The sequence below is a fragment of the Macaca nemestrina genome, chromosome 16 (assembly GCF_043159975.1).
Source record: "Macaca nemestrina isolate mMacNem1 chromosome 16, mMacNem.hap1, whole genome shotgun sequence".
NCBI classification, from domain to species: domain Eukaryota; kingdom Metazoa; phylum Chordata; class Mammalia; order Primates; family Cercopithecidae; genus Macaca; species Macaca nemestrina.
In genome coordinates this window covers 34,039,588-34,064,861 of record NC_092140.1, presented here as the reverse complement: position 1 = coordinate 34,064,861, position 25,274 = coordinate 34,039,588, and the positions used below count along the sequence as shown (strand labels likewise).

At 36.9% G+C, this 25,274-nt stretch overlaps 1 protein-coding gene across 2 annotated transcripts in view; it reads left to right on the top strand.

Moving 5' to 3' along the window:
• The window catches only part of LOC105481709 (Nedd4 family interacting protein 2), a 70,538-nt gene that overhangs the window by 30,722 nt on the left and 14,542 nt on the right, over positions 1 to 25,274 (top strand). For both annotated transcript variants that reach the window (XR_011614713.1, XM_011741418.2), the window contains exons 2-4: positions 5,626 to 5,791; positions 18,298 to 18,431; positions 24,678 to 24,771. Coding sequence is in view for 1 of the 2 variants with exons in the window: in XM_011741418.2 (XP_011739720.1) it covers positions 5,626 to 5,791; positions 18,298 to 18,431; positions 24,678 to 24,771 (394 nt within the window). In the remaining variant the exon portion in view is untranslated. The remainder of the gene's footprint in view (positions 1 to 5,625; positions 5,792 to 18,297; positions 18,432 to 24,677; positions 24,772 to 25,274) is intronic.

Genomic DNA, 25,274 nt, shown 5'->3' with positions numbered 1-25,274 from the left:
CTTCAGCCTCCCCAGTAGCTGGGACTACAGGCGCCCGCCACCTCGCCCGGCTAGTTTTTTGTATTTTTTAGTAGAGACGGGGTTTCACCGGGTTAGCCAGGATGGTCTCGATCTCCTGACCTTGTGATCCGCCCGTCTCGGCCTCCCAAAGTGCTGGGATTACAGGCTTGAGCCACCGCGCCCGGCCAAAATGCCATCTTTTAAAAGTAAACTTAAAATATATCTAACACATATTGTGATATAAAACTACAAAAATTGAGCTGAACATCATCCCATGATGAAACATATAGACATTAATGACATACATTGTGGGCTTTTCATGATAAATTGATGGGCTCTAGATTGTTGGATTTTCAGAAGACTTTGAGAGGGTGAGTGGAGTCCAGCAGGGAGCAGCGTCCTTGAAGATAGACAACCTTAGAGGGAAAGAAAGCGTGAGAAGGTGTCAACCCAGCACACTCAGATGTTTTCTCTCCTTTATGTTGGTTTTTTCTCTTCTTTTTTTTTTTTTTTTTTTCATTAAGGATTAGGAGATCAGCAAGCCATATGTTCAGATCATATTGACCTATTGACAAAGAGTCATAATTGTAGGACAGATTCGTAAATACTTGTTTCCTTAGATAAGATCTGAGTAAGGTAAATAGAATTTTGAAGAGAGTATGTTTCTCTTGATATTTTGTAAGATTTCAAGAAGCGTATCTCTCCTAATCAAAGGAGTGTAAACACAACAAATGAATGTGCCATAGAGAGCATGTTGTGTTCCAGGAGGGAATCTTGGTATTTAGTATATTTACGTTGCAGTCTTAACACATGAAAAGGAAGTTGACCAGAGTTGTGATTCTTTTTTAAATAGAAATTTATATAAGATCTTTATTCCACCCGTTTGACTTCTTTGTTCCTTGGAGGTCTTTGAGAAGTTAATGTTCTTCAGCCTTCTCTCTTTAATTTATTAGGTTGGTGCAAAAGTAATTGTGATTTTGCCATTAAAAGTAATGGCAACATATTAAGGAAAGTAGTACTGTTAGAGACGTCAAAATACTTGTGTTAGCAAGGTTTTTCTCTCTCAGAGCTTTCCATCTTATGTCATTATGACTGGTGACCTATATTATATTTTCTTTTAATTTTAACCAAGGCTGAATCAGAGTACTTTGGGGGACTTACTTCTATTTAATATTTTCAGAGTGTTCGACAAGACAGACATAACCTCCACTTATGGAGAGCTGTTACTTTAACAGGGTCTCCCTGTGTTGCCCAGGCTGGTCTTGAATTCCTGGGCTCCAGTGATCCTCCCATCTTGGCCTCCCAAAGGGATTACAAGGTGTGAGCCACCACAGTCAGCCAAGTTTTTTATTGAGCTAAAATTTATCTCATTGCAATGACTCTTATTCCTGGATCTGCCCTCTGATACTAAACATAGTAATAATATGATAGTATACATATTCATAGGCTGTTTAGATCACTTTTTTTTCCTACATTAAAAATGATTTGTAAAAAATTACAGTTCTCTTCCTGTAGGTCTAACCTACATCCAAATTAAAACAGAAAAGAAATGAGAAGAGGTCACATTGCTGGCTGACCCACCAGGCTCTAATGTAGTGCACTGCTTGCCAAGCAACACTTGATAGCGCATCTGCACAGTCTTATCTTGTTACTTTTAGAGAACATTCAGTGAGGTCTCTAGCTTCTCAGAAGCAAAGCATCCAGTTATTACATTAATATTTTATCACCTTAAGATAGAATGAAAGGTTATTATACAGGATAAATGCCAATAAAAGTAAAAGAAACAATCTTTATACACTAGAAGGCTGTGCTTCCAGCTAGAGTTAATCATAATGCTTACAGTTTTCTTGTTATTAAAAACACTCAGTATACATCTGTAAAGACTAGCTACAAATGCTTTTAAGACAGCTCTGTTGTCATTTTTTTTTCTTTAAACAAAAAGAAAAAAATTTTGGTTCATTCGCTGTGCAACTTTTCACCACCCTGGTTGATATATTAAAGACAGTTTAATTCTCATGTGCTATATTGCCCACATTTTTTCAGGAGACTTATAAGTAGGAAAAGCTGGAAGCTTTTGAGGTGATGTATAAATTGGGCACAGAGCTTAGCGCATTACGGTATACAGGTAGGTCCCCTCTTCTCCTGCCTCCCCCTCCTCCCTTTTTGCTATTAGGTAATTGTTAATGAATGTCAAATAGAACCATTGGAGAACATGTTTAAGAGAAATTATTCTCAAGTGGAATTGTCTAATTTGATAAATATGATTTTCTTTTAACCCTTGTAATGAATTTGTTTAAAAGGCAATCAAAGTTGGTTAATTCATAGAGTCAATTTTATTGCTGGCACAAAGATATCAAAATTGCATAATATTATTTAAAGTAAATTGAAAGTTATATATGCTACAGTAGGTAGAGGTCGTTGACTGAGTTAGTGAGTTTTACTGTTGATGCATGGTAATATTCACATATTATAATTTTGTCAAAACCGTAGGTGTTAGGTAGGGCAGTTGAAATAAATTAGGGCATGTTTTATAGGCTCCAAAGCTTTATTTTGGAGCTTATATATAAAAGTGTTTGTAGTTATTCCTTTCATTTTAGTTATTTGAGTAAATTCTGACAGTTTTTGAAAGTAAGTTGGTCATTCTGGGGAGCACATTTTTGTATTTAATGTGGTAAAGAGTGTTTTTTTGTGAGAAACTGGAAGAATGCTGTTTTGCATATAAAGCTCGCTGTATCTACATTTGCAACTTTAATAAGAGATGTGGAAAAGTGGTTTTCCCTTTTCGACACCTTCACAATTAATTGTTTAGGTGATATTAACAAGTAGATATCTGTATTGTACTTTTATTTGACTTTCTTTGCTCATCTAACATTTTTGGTCTTAAAATATTATCACTTAAAGATAATTAAGTGAGGAATTCTCCTGGATACCATGTAGTAGGAAGACATGGGAGACAGATTGTAATACCAGGTGCAACATGTCGCTAGTCAAGAGGGTGGTCATTTAGTGCCTACTTGAAAAGTGCTTCAAGAAATATAAATTTCATAAGACTCATAATCATAAAATTCACTTATGTTTATTTGGTTTTAGAATTCAATTTATGTGAATTGATTTAATTATGTAACTCTTAATGGTATGTTTGTGGAAACAGTGGTCTTAGTAATTTCAAAAATGATTTTAGACATGATTGTGACAGTTTTGTTCAGTTATACTACATTTACTATCTCACAAAAATGTTTTGCTAGTGTGATCATTTACCAAGACATGGAAAAGCAATGTGTAGTAAATTGATAAATTGACCTCTTGTTTTACTTTGCATTTACTTATTTATTTTAAAGATGAGTGACTACTGACTGGATTGTTAGAGAGTACCGCATAATTTCTCCTTGAGGTGATGAACTAAACTAAATAAAAGGGAAGAAGTGGGAGAATAGTATTTGTTAAATCCTTCAGTGTGTTGGTTGTTATATTAGATGCTTTCCAAATATTATTTTACAACCCTATGAGGATTTTGACTGCATTCAGAGCTAATAAGTGAACACTAAGGCATGGAGAAAATTTTATCAGAGGTCCTAAATGGTAGAGCAAAAATTTACATGCTGATCTTTCTTTTTTAGTTTTTTCTTTTTTTCTTTTCTTTTTTCTATTTAAGACAATGTCTTACCCTGTCATCCAGGCTGGAGTGCAGTAGTATGATCACGGCTCACTGCAGTCTCATCCTCCTAGGCTCAAGTGATTCTCCCACCTCAGCCTCTTTAGTAACTGGGACTGCAGTCACATGCCAGGCCTGGCCAATTTTTGTATTTTTTGGTAGAGATTGGGTTTCACCATATTGCCCAGGCTGATCTTGAACCCCTGAGCTCAAGCAGCCCGCCTGCCTCAGTCTCCCAAAATGCTGGGATTACAGGTGCAAGCCTCTGCGCCCAGTCCAACATGCTGCTCTTTCTAAATTCCAAAATTCATTTTCATTTTGCTACTTCACATTCAAATTGGTATGTATACTAGCTCTGACAAAATTTATTTGGGGGATTATTTTTAACATTGAATTTCTTAGAGTAACAGGAATAAATCAAAATATGAAAATTAAATAATATGGAAAACTAGTAGTTTCTTTTGAAATCGAGATTCCAGTTTTAAAAGTATCTTAAAATTTTTAGTAAGACTTTTTGCCAAATATATTTAAGGATCAAAGTACTTCTTGATGAATCACTTTTTATAGTTAGTATTGATGCCTTTGACTCATCTTAGTTTGTCTGCATGTAGTTATTACCACTTCCTGAAGAATGACCATTTCAAAGATTACTGTAAGTAAGCAAAAGGTCTTCAGTCACACTGCTTGGCTTTACTTCCTTACTTTACCCATTCTTACTGTTGTGACGTTTGGCAAATTAGTTTCTGTACTCCCTGTTTGTTTATTGTTTTCCTTTTATTGGTGATAATAACAGTCTCTGTCTCCTAGGATCTCCTAGGTTGTTGTGAAGATTGAGTTAAGTGATTAAAGATCTCAACATGTTATTAACATTTATTGAACTCTCAGTGAATTTGTTGAGATGAAGAACATTTGCTAGAGTTTTATATACACATCAACTCGTTTTGCTTTAGTAATTTTTTTGTTGGTTTGTTTTTTTTTTGAGATGGAGTCTCGCTCTGTCGCCCAGGCTGGAGTGCAGTGGCGCATTCTTGGCTCATTGCAACCTCCGCCTCCCGGGTTCAAGCAATTCTCCTGCCTCAACCACCCAAGTAGCTGGAATTACAGGTGTGCGCCACCACACTCAGCTAATTTTTGTATTTTTAGTAGAGACAGGGTTTCACCATGTTGGCCAGGCTGTTCTCAAATTCCTGGCCTCAAGTGATCCACCCATCTTGGCCTCCCAGTGTGCTGGGATTACAGGCGTGAACCACTGCGCCCAGCCTTGCTTTAGTAATTTTTTTTGTACTTGGGAAAACCTACTTAGAGTACTCCACATTTTTAGAATGTTTATCTGTTTTATTCCATTTCATTAATTCAGCTTTCATTTCTAATTATTCTAGATTCACACATTTTTTCAGGAGGCTCATAAGTAGGAAGAGATGGTAGTAGAGATGGTATTGTGGCTATGTTATTAGGATTTTTGCTTTTCTTTGTAGTATGCAATAACTGTTGTCACAATTGCATACTTCTTCTTTCCTGTAACACCAAACCTTCTCCTTCTACAGTCTCTCTGATTTCAATAAATGGCTTCAATAGGCCAGAAACCTTGGAGTCTTCTTTTGGTACCTGATTTTAAAATTACAGTAGGCCCCCTTATCCAAGCAATGTGGTGGACCTTTGATATCTACTGTAGGATCATATGAATTTGTATCTATTTTGAATCATGATATTTTCTTTATAAATTCTTAATTTGAACTTTATTGTAAAGAAACTGAAAATTCTGAACTTCTTAATAACTAAGTCTTTACAAATTGTTTTTCAAAAACTTTGAAATACTAGTGTGATTTTGTATACTATCTAAAAATGCCATTTTACTTTGTGTTTGGCCAAAAAGTGATCCTGTGTCTGAAATGATAAAATTAGCCTAAAATTAGCCTAAATTTAAAAAATAATTAGCATTACATGAATGTTTTCTTTTTCTTTTGTTCTCTTAGCTTCTTAATGAAGAGGATAACTCGGAATTATCGGCCATAGAGCAGCCATCTACTTCAAACCCAGCACCGCAGATTGTGCAGGCTGCCTCCTCAGCACCAGCACTTGAAACTGATTCTTCCCCTCCACCATATAGTAGTATTACTGTGGAAGTACCTACAACTTCAGGTATGAAACAGCTAGTAATGTTTTTATTAGTTCTTTTTTTTTTTTTTTTTTGACATTTTGGTTTTGTGTACTTATCAAGTCTGTTAATGGACTTTTAAACATATATGCACATGGATGTTTATATATGTGTATACATACTGTGTGCACATATAAATATACAAATGTATATACCCATATATATGTGTGTATGTATATATGTGTACATAATTATGTAGCCATAAAACAAGACGATGATGAGTGTGAGAATGTGGTATGTGTGACTACAGGTGAAGGGTGTATATAGTATTATCCCATACATATGATAATTCTTGAATACAAGTCATTAATTCCTGTTTGCTGCTGTTCATCTTATTCAGGTCACTCTAAAGAACTAATCTGTTTTTCTGACTACAATTTTTATTTCCTAAGCAATGATAAATTATTCAGTTTGATCACTTTTGTATACCAGTGTGATTTTGTATACTATCTGATGATTGTTTAATTTTGTATGTGATTATAACTTCTCTAGTCTAATAATTTCTAAATAAATTCTAAATAACTTCTCTAAATATTTTGTATACTCATTATGAAAAAATTTCATTTTAAAAATCAGTTACTGAAAAACATTTTAACAGTAAAAATTTTTCACTGGAACTTTTCATCTTATTCTGTAGTTAACATCATCTACTGCTCTCAAATTAATGCCAGCTTTCTCTGGTTACCATTTTTACATTTGGAATATGTAAATTCAATATTTCTTCTACCAAATTCATTTACTTTTTTTGTGTAGTTACTGAAAATCATTTTTTCATGGTGTCCTCACTAATGAAATTAATACATGCTTACTCCTTTTATTTGTATAAAATGTTTATTTGATGAATATGCTTGCTCATTGCCCAGTTTTATGCACAGTTTTTATGTTGATAACAATTTTGTCTTTAAGATTTAACAGCTGGTTTGATGCCTGTTAAAATTTATTATATGCTAAATACTTCTTCAATATTTTACAAATTTTCACAATATAATAATAAGACTTTGCTACCTTAGATTTAAAAAATTAATTTGACTATAATTTTGAAGAAAGAAAATGAGTTGTTTTCCCAGTGATGTTTGTCTGAGTAATGAAAGATGCTGTGAATAATTTTAAGAGTGAAATTGTGATCCCTTTGTTGTGACTACCATTGCTATTGCTGTGTAACAAACTACCCGAAATGTAATAGAGTAAAATATCAATCATTTATTACTGTTAATTCTTACTGTTCTGGGCATGGACTGGGTTGAACTATGCTATTCTCTCCTAGAGTCTTACGTGACTGTTGTCTGATGGCGGCTTGGGTTGGAATGATCTCAAAAGCTTCCTTTTTCACATGTTTGGTGGTTTATACTGGCTTCAGCTAGGACCACAGCTGGGGCTACTGGCCAAGACAGTTAAATGTGGCTTCTTATTGTGGCTTACACTTTCTCGGTAGATGGTGGCTGGGTTCCAAGAACAAGCATTCTGAGAGAAAGTCAGATGGAAGCTGTATCACCTGTTATGATACTGTCTCAAATGTCACATGGTATTACTTCTGCCATATTTGGTTGTTAGAAATGAGTCACTAAGTTTAGTCCTTATTCAAGAGGAGAGGAATTCATCTCTACTTCTTGATGAGAGGAGTTTTAAAGAACTTGAAGACTAACTTTTAAAACTGTCACAACTGCATACTTACTCTTCTCTGTAGCACCAAACCTTCTCCTTCTACAGTCTCTCCTATGTTAACAAATGGCTTCAGTATGCCAGAAACCTTGGAGTCTTCTTTTGGTACCTGATTTTAAAATTACAGCAAGCCCCCTTATCCAAGGGAGATGTGTTCTCAGAACCCCAGTGGATGCCTAGAACTACAGCTAGCACTGAGCCCTATAAATACTGTGTTTTTTCTATACATACTGTTTTTTCTTTGTTTTTGTTTTTGTTTTTTTTGAGATGGAGTTTCGCTCTTGTTGCCCAGACTGGAGTGCAATGGCGTGATCTTGGCTCACTGCAACCTTCACCTCCCGGGTTCAAGCAATTCTCCTCCCTCAGCCTCCCAAGTAGCCGGGATTACAGGCATGTGCCACCACACCTGACTAATTTTGTAATTTTAGTAGAGACGGCATTTCACCGTGCTGGTCAGGCTGGTCTCGAACTCCTGACCTCAGGTGATCCGCCTGCCTCGGCCTCCCAAAGTGCTGGGATTACAGGCATGAGCCACCGCGCCGGCCCATACTGTGTTTTTTTAATACATACATACTTATGATAAAGTTTAATGTATAAATTAGCCACAGAGATTAACAACAACTAATAATAAACTAGAATATTTATGGCAATATACTGTAATAAAAGTTATATGAATGTAGTCCCTCTTTCTCTCTCTTGGAATACCCATTCTTCTTCATGTGATGATACGAGATGATAAAATGCTTATATGATGAGATGAAGTGAGGTGAATGACATAGGCATTGTGATGTAGTGTTAGGCTACTATTGATCTTCTGATGATATGTCAGAAGGGGGATTGTCTACTTCAGGTGATCCTGGACTGCAAAACCATCATGATGTCGATGAGTGGGGATCCTTGATAATTGAAGGTTATTTTGCTGAAACCTTTTGGAAGAACATTGTAACTGGAAGTTGTTGTCTCTTTTTTATTAACTCGTTGAAGTGTTGCTGCAGAGGTTGTAGTGCTTCAGTGATTATTTGGGTGACTTTGATACTATGTCCCATTAAGGATCATATTCAATAATTTTGTCATTTAATGTCTGTGCAATTTGAAACACTTCAGCAAATTTTGGTAATGGCCTCATTACTGATTCTGCTTCATTTTATTCTTCGTCTTCCTCTTCCTCTGTAGATGACTCTAACTCTTCCGTGGCCTCATTTATTAACACTTCTTGATGGCCTTCAGTTATGACCTTCTACTTCTTCATCAAGGATATTGGCAAATCCTTCTCTACCAACTTGTCATGCTGTATGATTTTCCTGACTTCTCCATTGATCCCCAAGAAGCCTTTAAAATCATTCATAACTTTGCTCCAAACATTCTTCAAGGAGACATCTACAGTTTCTGGTTTTAATTCATCAGTTGCAGCTTTGATGAATGTTACTGCATCAGCAATAGTGATTTCCAGCACTGTATTATGTCCATATTAGGGTCTGCATCAATTGCTGATCAAATGTGATTAAATACTAGGCAAGTATATGTGGCCTTGACAGACCAGATGATGCACTGGTCAAGGGACTGAAGCAATGAGGTTATATTTGGAGGTCAAAATAAAACCTCGACATTTTCATTTTCATAGCAAACAGGTTCAGGATGGTCAGCTGCATTGTCTGTTATTAATAGGACTTTAAATTTCAACTTGTCTTCTTTCAAATCGTTTTTCACTTCGGTGATGAAGCATTGGTGGAACCATTCCATGAACGAGATAGCTGTCACCCATACTTTCTAATTATGTTGCCAGAATTTGGGCAGATAATTTTTCATTTTTTCTTTGAGGGCACATGGATTTTTCACTTTGTACAGTATGCCTGGCTCTGTCATATGCCCTGCAGTGTCACCACACGGTACCTGAGTTAATCTGTCCTTCCACGTTTTATGCCTTAATGCCTCCTTTGTACTTTGATAAATGTCAGTTCTGTCAGGCATCTTCTCCCAGAAGAGCCCAGTTTCATCGCAATTGAAAGCTTGTTTGGATGGTATCCTTTCTCCTTAATCAGCTTCTTCAACTCTGCCAGAAATGCGACAGCAGCTTCTTCATTAGTAGACACAGACTCTCCAGTAATTTTTTATTTTTTAGTCCAAACCTAATCCTCAATCTGTGTGACCATTCCTTATTTGCAGTAAATGGCTCAGTGTCTCTGGTTTCAGGAGATTCCTTGCTGAAATCTTCGTATAGGCTCAGTGCCTTCTGGTGCAACACATTGCCGTCAATCGGAACATGTTTCTGCTTGTGTCCTTCACATACAAATTAATTCCTCTTCCATCTTAACTAAGCACTTATCACACACTGTGGCCAAAACTTTTGCAGTTGGGGATGTGACAGCAAAACTAGCACAAATTTCTTTTTCCTTCACAATTTCACAGCTAGAAGATTCTTTTTTACTGTAGATCTTAGCAACCTCAGCCTACTATTTTTTTTTCTTTATTAAGGCAAGAACTTTCACTTTTTCACTTAAAGGTAGCACTTTATGGCTCTCTTTGGCATATCTGAATTGCCAGCATCTCTACTCTTGTGTTTTGGAGCCATTATTAAGTAAAATAGAGTTACATGGACACAAGTACTGCAATACTTCAATCGTAGATTTGATAACATAGAGTTGCTAAATGACTGATGGGTGGGTAGTATTGACATCATGTATACACTGGACAAAGGGATGATTCACATCCTGGCCAGGACACAGTGAGTTGGTTTGAGATTTTATCGTGATATTCAGAACAACGCACAATTTAAAACTTATGAGTTGTTTATTTCTACAGTTTTCTATTGAATATTTCTGGATTGCAGTTGACCTTGGGGTCACTGAAACTGTGGAAAGCAAAACCATGCCTAAGGCAGAACTATTGTATATGGTTTTTCTCTTTTAATTTTTGATGAAATGAAATATATTATTATATGTCTTTAAGCTAGTCCAGCTCCATGTTCTGAAATACACAGTTTTCATGCCATGTTCTAGTCTCTTCTGGATTTAGATTTGTGAATATTTTAAAGTTTTTGCAATATTAGTGAGATCTATAATTTTATGCTCTTAGCAGATGGAGAGAAGAGGTGGAGCTGCTAAAACTTCAGACAGGAGATGCTGGTAGTTTGGACTAGAGTGCTGGTGGTGAAGAGTATGTGGATTCAAGCAATATGTGGGAAGTAAAAATCAATGCCTTGGTGACAGATTGGATAAGGATGAGGGAGAAGGGGTTAAGAATGATGCCCAAGTATCACTGAAAAGGAACAGGTTTGGGATGAAGATCAAAATGTTATTTTTTGGCCATGTTGAATTTTAGGTGCCTTTGAGAACTAAAGAGGAGATAGCAAATAGGCAGTCAAGTGATAACAAATAGACCCACATCAAATAAGCCTGAAATTCAGAGGAGAGGTTTGGGCTAGAAATAAATGTTATAAATCAACTGTGTGTAGTTGGTAGTTGAATTCTTAATCCATGAATGAAATAGCAAAGGAGAGAGTAGAGAGGAGGAAGAAGTTGTCTATGTTGAGGAACTACAACATTTAACAGTGAGTAGGGGAAGATTAGCAGATCAGCGAAAGAGGAGCTGGAGAGGTATGAGAAACACCAAGATAGAGTCATCTAAGGACCTTCAGGAGAATGAAGTTAGATAAAGGGTAACAGGAGAACCTTGAAGACTAGCAACACAAGTAAAGAAGAACTATTAGGCAGGTAGGCGAGGACTCTGAAAAGAATATTCTAGAAGCCAAGAGAGGAGAGAATTTTAAAAAGAAGTGGCTGGTCAAGAATTTAAAAAGATTATACCTAGCACTTACTGTGTGCTTACTGCATACCTGCCCTTTCTCCAAGTTCTTAGGTATATAGCTCATCTGATTTTCCAGCCATCCTGAGTAAATCACATCTGTAAAAATGAGGTTCATTTTACAGAGGAGAAACCAATGATGGAGAATTAAATAACTTGCCCGTGTTCACATAGCTTCTCAGTGGTAAAGACAGAATTCGAACTCAGATGTATCTAATTCTAAAGTCCACAGTCATGTTTTATAATTGCAGTGTCCTATGATTTTGGCTATTTGAAGGTCATTAGTGACTTTTGCCATAATGGTTTCTTTGGAGTGTTTCAAATAGAAACCTAGCATATAATGGGTTAAAAAGCGCACAGGTAGGGAGAAAGCGAAGACAGCAAGTGACTTTAATAACTAACAAATGGAAGCATCACACATGCCCAAAATAGGGGAATCATTAAATACATTTTCGAATAATAGTATGTTTATTGCATAACCATTAAAATTAGGTTTTTTGAAGACCGTTTACTGATATCACATACTTTGAAACAGCAAATTTAAAAAGTAGAATATAAAATGACATATATGATGTGATCCCCATTATTTAAGAAATAGATGAACATTTCCATGTAAAGGAAATTCCAAGATATGTTAAAAATAATCACTTAGTCTCGATGGTATAGTAATTGGGTTGTTTTCACTTTCTTTAAAGAGATTTGGTCATATGCTGCATAACAACATCTTGGCCAGTGACAGACTGCATGTACAATGGTGCCGAAAAATTTCCATCACCTAGTGACGTGGTAGCTGTCATAAGGTTGCACTACTCAGTGTTTGTGGCAGTGTTAGTGTAAACAAATCCACTATGCTGTCAGTTGTGTACAAGTCTAACACATACAATTATGTACATTATATAATACTTGATAATGGTAATGACTATATTACTGATTTTTATATTTATTAATCTTAATTATTATTTTAGAATGCATTCCTTCTACTTATAAAAAACACATTAACTGTAAAACAACCTCAGGCAGATCTTTTCAGGAGGTATTCCAGAAGGCGTTTGTTGTCATAGGAGAGGACAGCTCCATGTGTGTTATTGCCCCTGATAACCTTCCAGTGGGACAAATGTGGAGGTGGAAGACAATGATATTGATGATCCTGACTCTGTGTAGGCCTAAGCTAATGTGTGTGTTTGTGTTGCAGTTTTTAACAAAAAAACTAGCCATGCATGGTGGCACATGCCTATAATCCCAGTGCTTTGGGAGGCTGAGGTGGGAGGATCACAGCCTAGGAGTTTGAGACCAGCCTGGGCAACTTGGGGAAACCCCGTCTCAACAAAAAATACAAAAATTATTTAGGTGTGGCAATGCACACCTGTAGTCCCAGCTACTTCGGAGACTGAGGTGAGGGAATTGATTGAGCCTGGGAAGTTGAGGCTGAAGTGAGCCGTGTGCCACTGCACTCCAGCCTGGGTGACTGAGTGGGACCTTGTCTCAAAAAAAAAAAAGTTTAAAAAGTTTAAAAAATTTAAAAAATAGAAAAAAGATTGTGGAGTAAGGATATAAAGAAGAAAATATTTTTGTACACTGTACAGTGTGTTTGTGTTTTAAGCTGTGTTCTTATAAAAGAGTCACAAAGTTAAATTTAAAAGTTTATAAAGTAAAAATACAGAAAGCTGAGATTTATTATTGAAGGAAGAAAAATATTTTAAAATAAATCTAGGGTAGCCTAGGTGTACAGTGTTTCTAAAGTCTATGGTAGTGTATGGTAGTGTCCTAGGCCTTCACGTTCACTCGTCACTCATTCGCTGACTCACCCAGAGCAACTTCCAGTCTTCTAAGCTCCATTCATTGTAGGGGCCTATCCAGGTAGGCCACTTTTTAATATTTTAGAACATATTTTTACTGTACTTTTTCTGTGTTTAGATGTATTTATATAACACAGATACTTAACACTGTGTTGCAGTTGCCTAGAGTATTCAGTACAGTAACATGCTGTACAGGTTTGTAGTCTGAGCAATAGGCTATATGCCATATAGCCTAGTTGTGTAGTAGGCTCTACACTCTAGGTTTATGTAAGTACACTCTATGATGTTCCACAAAGACTAAATTGCTTAACACATGTCTCAGAATATATCCGTGTTAGTAAGTGATGCATGACTGTATTTTAAACATGAACTGTGCTAGATTTTGCAGAGATTATATTCTCCATTAGGTCACTTTTTGGCTAGTTTTTAATAGATCTGAGCAACGTAAATAATAATACGTGACATTTGTGTAATGCTTCACAGTTTACAGAGTCCTCTTGAATACTCTTCTGTTTTATCCCGTAATAGCAAGTAATAGCCCTGCTGTGTCAGTTTTATGGATGAGAAAGTGGAGCTTTATAGTGCTTAAGTGATTAGCTTGAGGTCACACAACTTCTAAGAGGAGGATTTGGAGCTGGAGCTCGCCAGACTTTAAATCCTTTTGTTGAGAACTACTCTCTTAAAAGGGTAGAGAAAAATAAGTAAAATTTAAAAGTGAAAATTAAAGCTGTAGCAGTTGAGTTTTCCTACCCAACTTTCATCTATTAGTCGTAGGGATTTTTTTTTCCTGTCTCGAGTATTAAAACCTTTCAAAAATTTACATCCTTGTTATTATGAAAGATCACATCTCCTCGGATAATGTGTGCCATTGTTCTAGTTTTTAAAATTTACAGTTTTAATGTTACTACCTTAAAATTTGTAAACATTGTTTTTACTTAGGTTTTGCTTCTACTCTTTCAGAACTAAACAAATCTGTTTACTTGACCACTTATGTTTTTACATTCTGATAATAAATCTTTTCTAAGAATTTGACTCTTGTCTCTTGTGTTTGATAACATTCAGTATTATACTGCTAGTACCAATTCCATGTGATTAGATTAAAAATGACCTAACTTCAGGTTCTTAGCTCTTATTGACAGCACTAAAAATTGTTTTAAGACCTATATGCATGAAAATACAGTAGAAGTATTGCTAGAGTAAAATGTGTTTTTAGGTTGGAAATGCAAGAAATTCTGTTAGAGAAAATTGTAAACAAATGTAAAAAAATAAAAGCATACTTCAGAAATATTGCTGGTTCATTTTCAGACTACTGAAGTAAAGCGAATATCTCAGTAAAGAGAGTCATATGAATTTTTTGGTTTCCCAGTGCATACAAAAGTTACGTTTACACTATACTCTTAAGAGTGCAGTAGCGTTGTGTTTAAAAAATGTACATATCTTAATTTAAAACTTTACTGCTAAAAGATGCTAATGATCATCAGAGCTTCCGTGAGCCATAATCTTTTTCCTGGTGGAAGATCTTGCCTCAATGTTGATGGCTACTGACTGATCAGGGTGGTGGTTGCTGAATGTTGGGGTGGCTATGGCAGTTTCTTTTCTTTTTTTAGAGACAGGATTCAGTGGCGCTATCATAGCTCACTGTAGTCTTGGACTCCTGGGCTCAAGCAATACTCCTGCCTGGGCCTCCTGAGTACTACAGGGACAGCCATTTTTTAAAAAAATTAATATTTTTAAAGATGGAGTCTCCCCATGTTGCCCAGGCAGGTCTCAAACTCCTGGCCTCAAGTGATCCTTTTGCCTCAGCTTCATGAGTAGCTGGGATTACAGGTGCCAGCTACTGTGCCCAGCTCCAACTGTGGCAATTTGTTAAAATAAGACAGCAATGAAGTTTGCTACACCAGTTGACTCTTTGTTTTACGAAAGAATTATCTATAGCGTGCAGTGCTGTTTATGGCCTTTTACCCACACTAGGACTTCTTCCAAAACTAGAGTCAGTTCTCTCAAACCCTGCCACTGCTTTGTCAGTTAAACTTATGTAATCTAAGTCCTTTTTTGTCATTTCAACGATGTTCACAGCATCTTCACTAAGAGTATCTCCCATCTCAAGAAATCACTTTCTTTGCTTATCCGTAAGAAGCAACTTTTCATCCATTCAAGTTTTACCATGAGACTGCAGCAATTCAGTCACATTTTCAGGCCTCACTTCTGATTCTACTTCTCTTGCTGTTTCTCCCACGTCTGCAGTTACTTCCTCCACTGAAGTCTTGAACCCCTCAGTCATCTGTGAGGGTTGGAATCAACTTCTTCCAGCTCCTGTTAATATTCATATTTTGACCTTCCCCCACGATCCTGAATGTTTTTAATGGCATCTAGAACAGTGAATCCTTTCCAGAAGGTTTTCAGTTTACTTTGTCCAGATCCATCAGAGAAATCAGTATGGCAGCAATTGTCTTAGGAAATATAGCTGTAAAATCGTAAGACTTGAAAGAATGACCCTTTGATCCATGGGCTGCAGAATGGATGTTGTGTTAGTAGGTATGAAAACAACATTAATCTTCTTGTACATCTCCTTCAGAGGTCTTGAGTGACCAGGTGCATTGTCAGTGAGCAGTAATATTTTGAAAGACATCTTTTTTTCCTGAACTTTCCACAATGGACTTAAAACATTCAGTAAACCATGCTGTAAACAGGTGTGCTGTCATCAGGCTTTGTTGTTGCATTTATGGAGCACAGAGTAGACTGAGCATAATTCTTTTTTTTTTTTTTTTTTTTTTTTTTTTTTTTTTTTTTTTGAGACGGAGTCTCGCTTTGTCGCCCAGGCTGGAGTGCAGTGGCCGGATCTCAGCTCACTGCAAGCTCCGCCTCCCGGGTTTACGCCATTCTCCTGCCTCAGCCTCCCGAGTAGCTGGGACTACAGGCGCCCACCACCTTGCCCGGCTAGTTTTTTTTGTATTTTTAGTAGAGACAGGGTTTCATCATATTAGCCAGGATGGTCTCGATCTCCTGACCTCGTGATCCGCCCGTCTCGGCCTCCCAAAGTGCTGGGATTACAGGCTTGAGCCACCGCGCCCGGCCTGACTGAGCATAATTCTTAAGGGCTCTGTGATCTTCAGAATGGTAAATGAGCATTGGCTTCAACTTAAAGTTCCCAGCTGAATTAACTCCTTACAAGAGAGTCAGCCTGTCCTTTGAAGCTTTGAAACTAGGAATTGACTCCTCTCTAGCTATCAAAGTCCTAGAAGACATCTTCCAGTAGAAAGCTGTGTCATCTACATTGGAAATCTGTTGTTTAGCGTAGCCACCTTCATCAATGATCTTAGCTAGATCTTCTGCATAATTTGCTGCAGCTTCTATGTCAGCACTTGCTGCTTCATGTTGCACTTTTATGAAGATGGCTTCTTTGATGTAGCGTCATAAACCAACCTCTGCCAGCGGCCAACTTTTCTTCTTTACCTTCCTCACTTCTCTCAGTCTTCATAGAATTGAAGAGAGTTAGCACGTTGCTCTGAACCAGGCTTTGGCATATAGGAATGTTGTGACTGGTTTGATCTTCTAACTGGAACTAGAATTTTCTCCATATCAGCAATAAAGTAGTTTCCCTTATTACTCATGTGTTCACTGTAGTAGCACTTTTAATTGCCTTCAGGAACTTTTCCTTTGCATTCATAACTTGGCTGTTTGGAGCAAGAGGTCTGGCTTTCAGTGTGTCTTGGCTTTTGACATGCCGTCCTTGCTAGGCTTAATTATTTCTAGCTTTTGAATTAGAGTGAGAGACATGCGACAAAACACATACAGTGTTTATTAATTAGGTTTCCTGTGTTCTATGGGCACAGTTTGTGGTGCCCCAAAACAATGACAATAGTGACATCAAAGATCACTGATCACAGATCACCATAAAAGATATAATAATAGCACTGGAAACGTTTGAAATGTTGCTAGAAGTACTAAAATAGGACAGACACACAAAGTGAGCACATGCTCTTGGAAAAGTGGTGCTGATAACACCATTTTTCGATGGTGTTATCGAAATTCGATATGTTGTCTGTTCGATGCGGAATTGCCGCACACCTTCAGTTTGTAAGAAATACAGTATTTGCAAAATACACTAAAGCAAAGTGTATAAAACCAGATATGCTTATAGAAAACTACTATAGTTATAATGGAGGAAAATACAAAAGTGATGTCAGACAATGTGGTGTATGCTACTTTTAGAACCTACTTTTTTGTGTGTGTGTCAGTGACTCTAGCATCAGTCTAATGAGTTGATTGACGTGTAGCATTTTACTTTACTACTTATGTTGTAATAAGTGATGGGCTTTATTTTTAAAATAAGCAGTCTGTACTTTCTATTGTAATGTATTTCTGGATATTATATTTCAAAAATTGGAGAGAGAAATACTTTATAAAAGAAAATCTAAAGAACCAGATGGATAAAGGAAAAATGGGAAGAGAAAGGCACAAGAGTGAAAAAGTAAAACTTCAATCTTTTAGCAAAGGGAAATACTGAATTTGCTTAAGAGATTAGGGCAGTTGCTGAAATCAACATATGTAAAAAAATTACCCCTTGTATGTTATTGGAGCAAAGGATTTGGGGTCAGGAGCTTCCTTGTCTGCCACTTAATGTTTAATATTGTACAAGCAACTTTTCTGAACCTCAGAGATGCTAAGATCAATGTATATAGAAGTGGTATATGAAATGGTTAGTGCTATGTAAATGTTTTGTTATTATTATTATTCCTGACTTTTTCTTTTTGCTTCTTTGGCTGTGAGATAGTAGGCAAGTAAACTTAAGTTATTTGTGCATACTAATAAGCACATAGAGGATGCTCATGTGCACCAAAAGCCTATACACCAAAAGCCAGACCTCTTGCTCCAAACTGCCAAGTTATGAATGCAAAGGAAAAGTTCCTGAAGGCAATTAAAAGTGCTACTACAGTGAAAACATGAGTAATAAGTATTGTGAGATTCTTAACTTCTCTTGTCTGGCACTCTTTTTCAGAATTTCAATCTAGAGGTTCTTGTTTAGTGTATTAGCCTTTAAATGGTATTTATCCATTCTTTCTCTTTATAATAAATTTGGACTAAAATAAGATAAATGATTGTAATAGTAATTTATAGCTTATAACATAGGACTATAATAGTAGTCCTGTATTAGTGGCCTATTGTAAATTGTTAAGTATGGCTACAAAATTAAATAGATTTTATTGGTTGTTCTTTTTGAATTCTTTCTTCAGATACAGAAGTTTATGGTGAGTTTTATCCTGTGCCACCTCCCTATAGCGTTGCTACCTCTCTTCCTACATACGATGAAGCTGAGAAGGCTAAAGCTGCTGCAATGGCGGCTGCAGCAGCAGAAACATCTCAAAGAGTAAGAAAATTTTATCATTTCTTTTGATAAAATTATTTTTGTTAATTGATATGTACATTTAGTAATACTAAAAATAGTTCTTTGTGTTTAAGTGTGTATGTAGATTTTTTTCGAGCATCATGGGTTTGAATTGCACAAGTCTACTTGTATGCAGATTGTTTTAAATAAGTATATTGGAAAAACATTTTGGAGATCTGCAGTAATTTGAAAAAACTTGGGATGAATTGCGTAGCCCAGAAATATTGAAAAAATTAAGGCAGGTAATGAATGTATAAAATGTATGTAGATACTAGTTTATGTATTATTGACTGTTTATATTATCAGTAAGGCTTCTAGTTAACAGTAGGCTGTGAGTCGTTAAGTTTTGGGGAAGTCAAATCACTCAGATTTTCTCCCACATGCAGGGGGGTCAGTGTCCCTAATCCTTGTGTTGTTGAAGGGTTACTGTATTTGTTCTACTTTTGCTTATGTGTGTGGTCATTTTTGTTGAAATTGACATTCCCCTAGTTAAATTCACCTTCTCCATCCCTTGACTTCCTCTTTTCTATTGCTCTTCCCCACTTACCATTTCCTAAATTTTGATTTCAGGCACCTCATGTGTTAGCCTTCACCTCGCATCCTAACTCACTCACTCTGGTTACCACCATTTGGAAAGTTCTTCTCTTTGCCTGGACCTCAAGTCCATGGACCCTTTGATGTCCATGTACTTATTTCTCTGCTTACGTAGTTTGAATTCTATGGCCTATCATTTTAATTGTGAATCATCTTTTTTTTCTGTTTATGTTTTCTATATTAGCATAGCCGGTTTAGTGACTGTGAAAGAAGTCAAGGTAGCCGAAAAACACACAGAAATGTTACAAGGCCTTCAAATTATTTTTGTCAGCTATTTTTTTAAATAACATAATTCTACTCTAGAATTTTGGAATGATGATCAAGCATTCTGTCTTCCTCATCTACCTGTTTTAGTAATAGAGTTAATGAGATACATGTATATTATTCTTTGCTCTGGTAAAAGGAGTGGCTGTCTCAGTCATGGAGAGTCAGTGACATGCATATACAGCTGCTATTCTGCAGCCAGGTAAGAGGCAGAAATTATTTACATTTTAGTGTGGCTGCAAGGAGTGCTAGAATTTTTTGCCTTTTTTTTTCTTGCTTCAGACTTGAGAGATGCCATTTCAGATCCCTGGATTCACCCCATTTTGTTCGGGAAAAGAAAAAATATCAATTCACCCAGGAAAGGTAGAATTAGGTGAGGAATCAAGGGAGAGAGATGTACTTCCATGTATGGCATTCTCCTCTAGCTGCTATGAGGTCAGAGCCCAGCGAGCAGATCCTCTTGAGAGATGAGCATGTGCCCTGGATGTGTTTCTTTTATCAGCAACAACCCTTTTTTTGCCTGCTCCCACTACCCTCTTCCAGCACACACAGGGTTAAATGTCAACATAAATAAATAGCTTTGGACACAGTTATGGAGGTAGATAAGGACAGTGAACTCCAGATTTATTTGTTATGCCTTTTCCTTCACAGAGGAGGAAAGTAAGTCTCTTAACACAGTGGCATAATATAGCTAAGTCAATAAGAATTTTTGTTGCTGTGAGGGGAACATCATAGAGGAGGATAGATCTAAATAGGGTGTTTCTGTCTAAATCAGTTCTAGGTTACTTAGAACACATATATTTGTAAATGCACATGCCCATCTCTCAGTGAAGTAGATTGAGTCCTCTCTAGCTATGAAAGTCCCAATAACTCCTTTTCTCAAGGGGTGTTTCCCTAGAGACCTTGACAGTGGCAAAGGTCCTTAAAGAGTATTATGGACCTTAGATCATTTACTGCCCTAACTTCCATAGAATAGGATAGAATTCTAAAGACAACGTAGGAAGTATTAAGTCTTGCTAAGTGTGCTTTGAGGAAAGTTGGTTTTACCCCTTTTGGAGAGAAAAGTCTGAAGTGTTACTGTTCCGTTTCCTCATTGTCATCATTTCCAGCACCCTGTTTGAGAAAGTAAATGTAATCCTCAGCGGGAATTGGAACATGTCCATAAAGAAAAATTCTCTGTTTTCACCTGCTTCTGATATCATTGTAACTCCAGCTTGTGAGCATTGTGGAAAATTTCATAGACAGCCAAGTATTAATAGAATTGTGTACAAGAGACTAACTTAGGTCTTGTAAAAAATCTTTTAAATTTACCAGTGCTTCCTTAACCCAGTGCTTCAGTACCCTCTTTGTGCAGAGTATGAATGTTTGCATATGAGTCTCCATTACCTGATTGAGATTAAAATATTGGTCTGTGCTTGAAAATTGCTAGGAGAGTAGATTTTAAGTGTTCTTACCACAAGAAAAAATATTTGAAGTACTGTACATGGTAATTAGCTCAATTTAGCCACTCCACAATGTATACACATTTTAGAACATCATGTTATACATCATACATATATAGTTTTTGTCAATTACAAACAAAATTGAAAAATTGAAAAAAAAGTCTCATCGAATTAGCATTTGAGTACATTCAGTTGTAAATGAGTCTCAGCTGGGTGTGAAAGCGTATGTCCTAAATCAACTCTCATTGGGAGAATATAGATAGTCAAGAGACTTTAAAACTACTGTTTTTTACTATTTCCTATTTCTGATGCGTAGAATTGCATGTATGTCACGAAATGGTTAAGTAGTTTTCTGAAAATGACAACTCATTTTTAATATTTCTATGAAAAATGCTAATTCCAAACCATTAATTTTATAAAATGTTTAGAACATGGCTTGTTCTTCAGGTAGTCTCATTTCATCATCTTATAATGGGTAGGGCTCTTTTTTTGTAACTTGTTTTAAATTGTTGCAGTAACTTGTCTTTTGACATTAGAACTACCACTGGATAAATCATGAGCGACTCCAGGACAGAGATCTTGCATTTACGTTCCCAGTACCTAGTTATTACCAGGCACATTTTTGTTGTTTAGTAAATGACAGTCGATTATGTTAATGAATGCTTTCTCTGTATTAGCCAATGTGGGAAAATAGGAAGAGGAAAATACCACAGGTGTTCTATTACAGCTCTCTATTTTAAAATATTTCGATGTCTTTACCAATTTCAGGATTCAGAAATTAATGTTTAATGTAGTTGAAATTATTGCCTAGATACCATTTTATTTTTTAAACATCTTATATAAACATTTCCCTGTTACTTAATAGTTGAGTTAAATTCCCTGGAATCAATATGCTATTGAAATTTAGTGGCCATTCCTCTAGAGTGAACAATTAGAGTATTTTCAAATGTTTGTGTTTTGGTTTTTTTCTGTTAATATTATAAAAGACATCTTTGGGCATATTGCAGTGACTCACTCCTGTAATCTCAGCACTTTGGGAGGCTGAGGCAAGCAGATTGCTTGAGCTCAGGAGTTTCAGACCAGCCTGGGCAACATAGCGAGACCTTATTTCCACTAAAAAAAAAAAAGTTCAGCCAGGTGTGGTGGCATGCATCTGTACTTCCAGCTACTTGGAAGGCTGAAGTGGGAAGATCACTTGAGCCCAGGAGATTGAGGCTATAGTGAGCCCAGATGAAGACTGCAGTGAGCCATGATTGTGCCACTGCACTCCAGCCTGGGTGACAGAGTGAGATCGACCTTAAAAAAATTTTTTTTTAACGACTTTTGATAAAATTTCTGTGTTGATTTTCTTGTTGTCGTTTTGTTTTGTGTTGTTTTTGAGGCGGAGTCCCACTGCGTCCCCCAGGCCGGAATGCAGTAGTGCGATCTCGGTTCAGTGCAACCTCTGCCTCCCCAGTTCAAATGATTCTCCTGCCTTAGCCTCTTGAGTAGCTGGGACTACAGGAGCATGCCACCATGCCTGGCTAATTTTTTTGTATTTTTAGTAGAGATGGGGTTTTTAGTAGAGACGGGGTTTTGCCATATTGGTCAGGCTAGTCTTGAGCTCTTGACCTCACCTCGGCCTCACAAAGTGCCGGGATTACAGGCATGAGCCCCTGTGCCTGGCCTGGACTGATGTTTTAAAATACACAGTATGAAATATATTTTTGCCATCACACTGACAGTTTTTTGTTCTTACTATGCTTTAATGTTTATTCCTTGAATTAATTTGAAATTATATAAAATTTTATAAATATATACTTAGTCATGGCCAGTGATTAAATTTAGTATATTGAGTTTACCTGTGATACATGATTGCACAATTTAAGGGATTTTTGTACCTAAATAATAAGCAATATAAAATGATTTTGAAAGTTTTTAAATTTCAGGATAGCAGTATGCTTAGTGAGGCTACCATGATTGTGTGGAAAGAACATCAGTGCCCTGGATTCAGGTTCCACTTTGACCCTCCTAATTATGTGATCTTGAGCAGAACCCTAGCTTCTCAGACTTGGCCTCACAAAGTTGGGTTATTCACACTCAACTGAGATGATGTGTACCATATTAGTTCATTTTCACACTGCTATAAAGAAATACCCAAGACTGAGTACTTTATAAAGAAAAGAGGTTTAATTGACTTATAGTTCTGCAGGCTGTACAGGAAGCATAGCAGCTTCTGGGGACGCCTCAGGAAACACGATTGTGGCAGAAGGTGATGGGGAAGCAGGCCTGTTTTACATGCCTGGAGTAGGAGAAAGAGAGAGAGTGGAGGGGTGATGCCACACACTTTTAAACAACCAGATCTCAGAAAAAAACAATAATGCACTCACTCACTATCATGAGAACAGCAGGGAAGTGATGTTAAACCGTTAGAAACCATCCCCATGATCCGATCACCTCCTACCAGGCCCAGCCTCCAACAGTTGAGGATTACAGTTGAACATGCGATTTGGATGGGGACACAGATCAAACCATGTGATTCTGTCCCTGGCCCCTCCCAGATCTCACATCCTCCTCACATTTCAATAAACAACCATTCCTTCCCAACAGTCCCCCAGAATCTTATTCCAGCATTAACTCAAAAAATCAACAATCCAAAGTCTCATCTGAGACAAGGCAAGTCCCTTCCACCTATGGGCCTGTAAAATCAAAAACAAGTTACTTCCTTCTAAGATAAAATGGCACTATAGGCATTGGGTAAATATTCTGGTTCCAAAAGGGAGAAATTGGTCAACAGAACGGGATACAAGCCCCATAGAAGACCAAAACCAAGCATGACAGTCATTAAATCCTAAAATTCCAAAATGATATTTTTTTTGAGACAGTCTCACTCTGTCACCCAGGCTGGAGTGCAGTGGTGTGATCTCGGCTTACTGCAACTGCCACCTCCCGAGTTCAAACGATTCTCACTCCTCAGCCTCCTGACTAGCTGGGATTACAGGCATGTGCCATCATACCTGGCTAATTTTTGTATTTTTAGTAGAGCCAGGGTTTCACCACGGTGGCCAGACTGGTCTTGAACTCCTGGCCTCAAGTGATCGCCTGCCTCGGCCTTCTAAAGTGTGGGATTATAGGCGTGAGCCACCACACCTGGCCAGAATAATCTTTGACTCCATGTCTCACATCCAGGGCTTTCTGGTACAAGGGATGGGCTTCCCAGGACTTGAGCAGCTCTGCCCCTGAGGCTTTGCAGTGTACAGCTCCTGTGGCTGCTTTCCGGGGCTGGCATTGAATGCCGGCAGCTTTTCCAGAAAAAAGGCCGCCAATGCCTTTACCTGGAAGACATGTAGAAACATGATAGAAGTGTGGAGAATATCTCCTAACATAGTCTGCTGTTGATGGGCATTTAGATTGTATCTAATCTTTTGCTCTTATTAGCATTGCTGGAATGAATTATCTTTAATACATCATTTTTATAAGAGGGAATATGTGTATGTATGTATATATCTGTGCAGTATATTTTAAGAACTGGAATGGCTGGATCATAGGGTATGCACATTTTTATTTTTGATAATTATTGCAAAATTGCCAACCATAGAAGTTGTACCAATTTATACTCCACCACTGGTTATGAAAGTTCTTATTTCCCAATCATTACTAATGCAGCACTGTCACATGTGTCTTCTTGATACCATTTTTATGAGTTTGATGTTACTCATCTTTGGTCTTTTTTGTGTTTGTCTTTAAAGTTACTCTTTTCAAATGTGACTGTGAAAAAATAGTACTTGCTAATGCTTATTGATTACTCTGTGCCAGACATTGTACTCATTATTTTATTTGTCTGTACAACAAATTGAGAACATTAGATTTTGTTGAAGTTCTTATGCTTACATTTAAGATGGTAAAGTTGTAATTTTTAGTGAACTATTCCAATGTTACATATTTACAGATTCAGGAGGAAGAGTGTCCACCAAGAGATGACTTCAGTGATGCAGACCAGCTCAGAGTGGGTAATGATGGCATTTTCATGCTGGCATTTTTCAGTAAGCAATCTTTCCCAACTATTTTGATTTTTTTGCATGTATTGATTTTATGTGTATTAAAGTAACATAGTGAAGAGAAGCAAATATTGTTAGCATGTGTCTACCTTTCTTAAAATGTAAATTGTTTCTGATATTGAACTAATGAATACTGTGATCGTATGTTTAAATACAAATCCTAGAATTTATTAAACTCTTGTTTGCCTAAATATGCATTGCAGCCATTATGAAGATGCTGACATGTAAAAGTACCTAAGCGTATTTAAGCTATTTCATATTTTTAAAGAGAAATACTGCTATATTGGTGCCCATTCAGCTCTCTAGGAGCATATCGAATGAAACTATAAATTCCGCTTTGGGGGCAGAGGATTTCCATTTGAGTGTCCTTAAGCTAGAAGAAGGATTGGAAAAAACGACATTCTGGGCAACTGGAACAGTGTCACTTGAGACAGACAGTTATGAAAGTATAAGTCTTATTTGGGGGAATGGTAAGAATTAGAAGATCA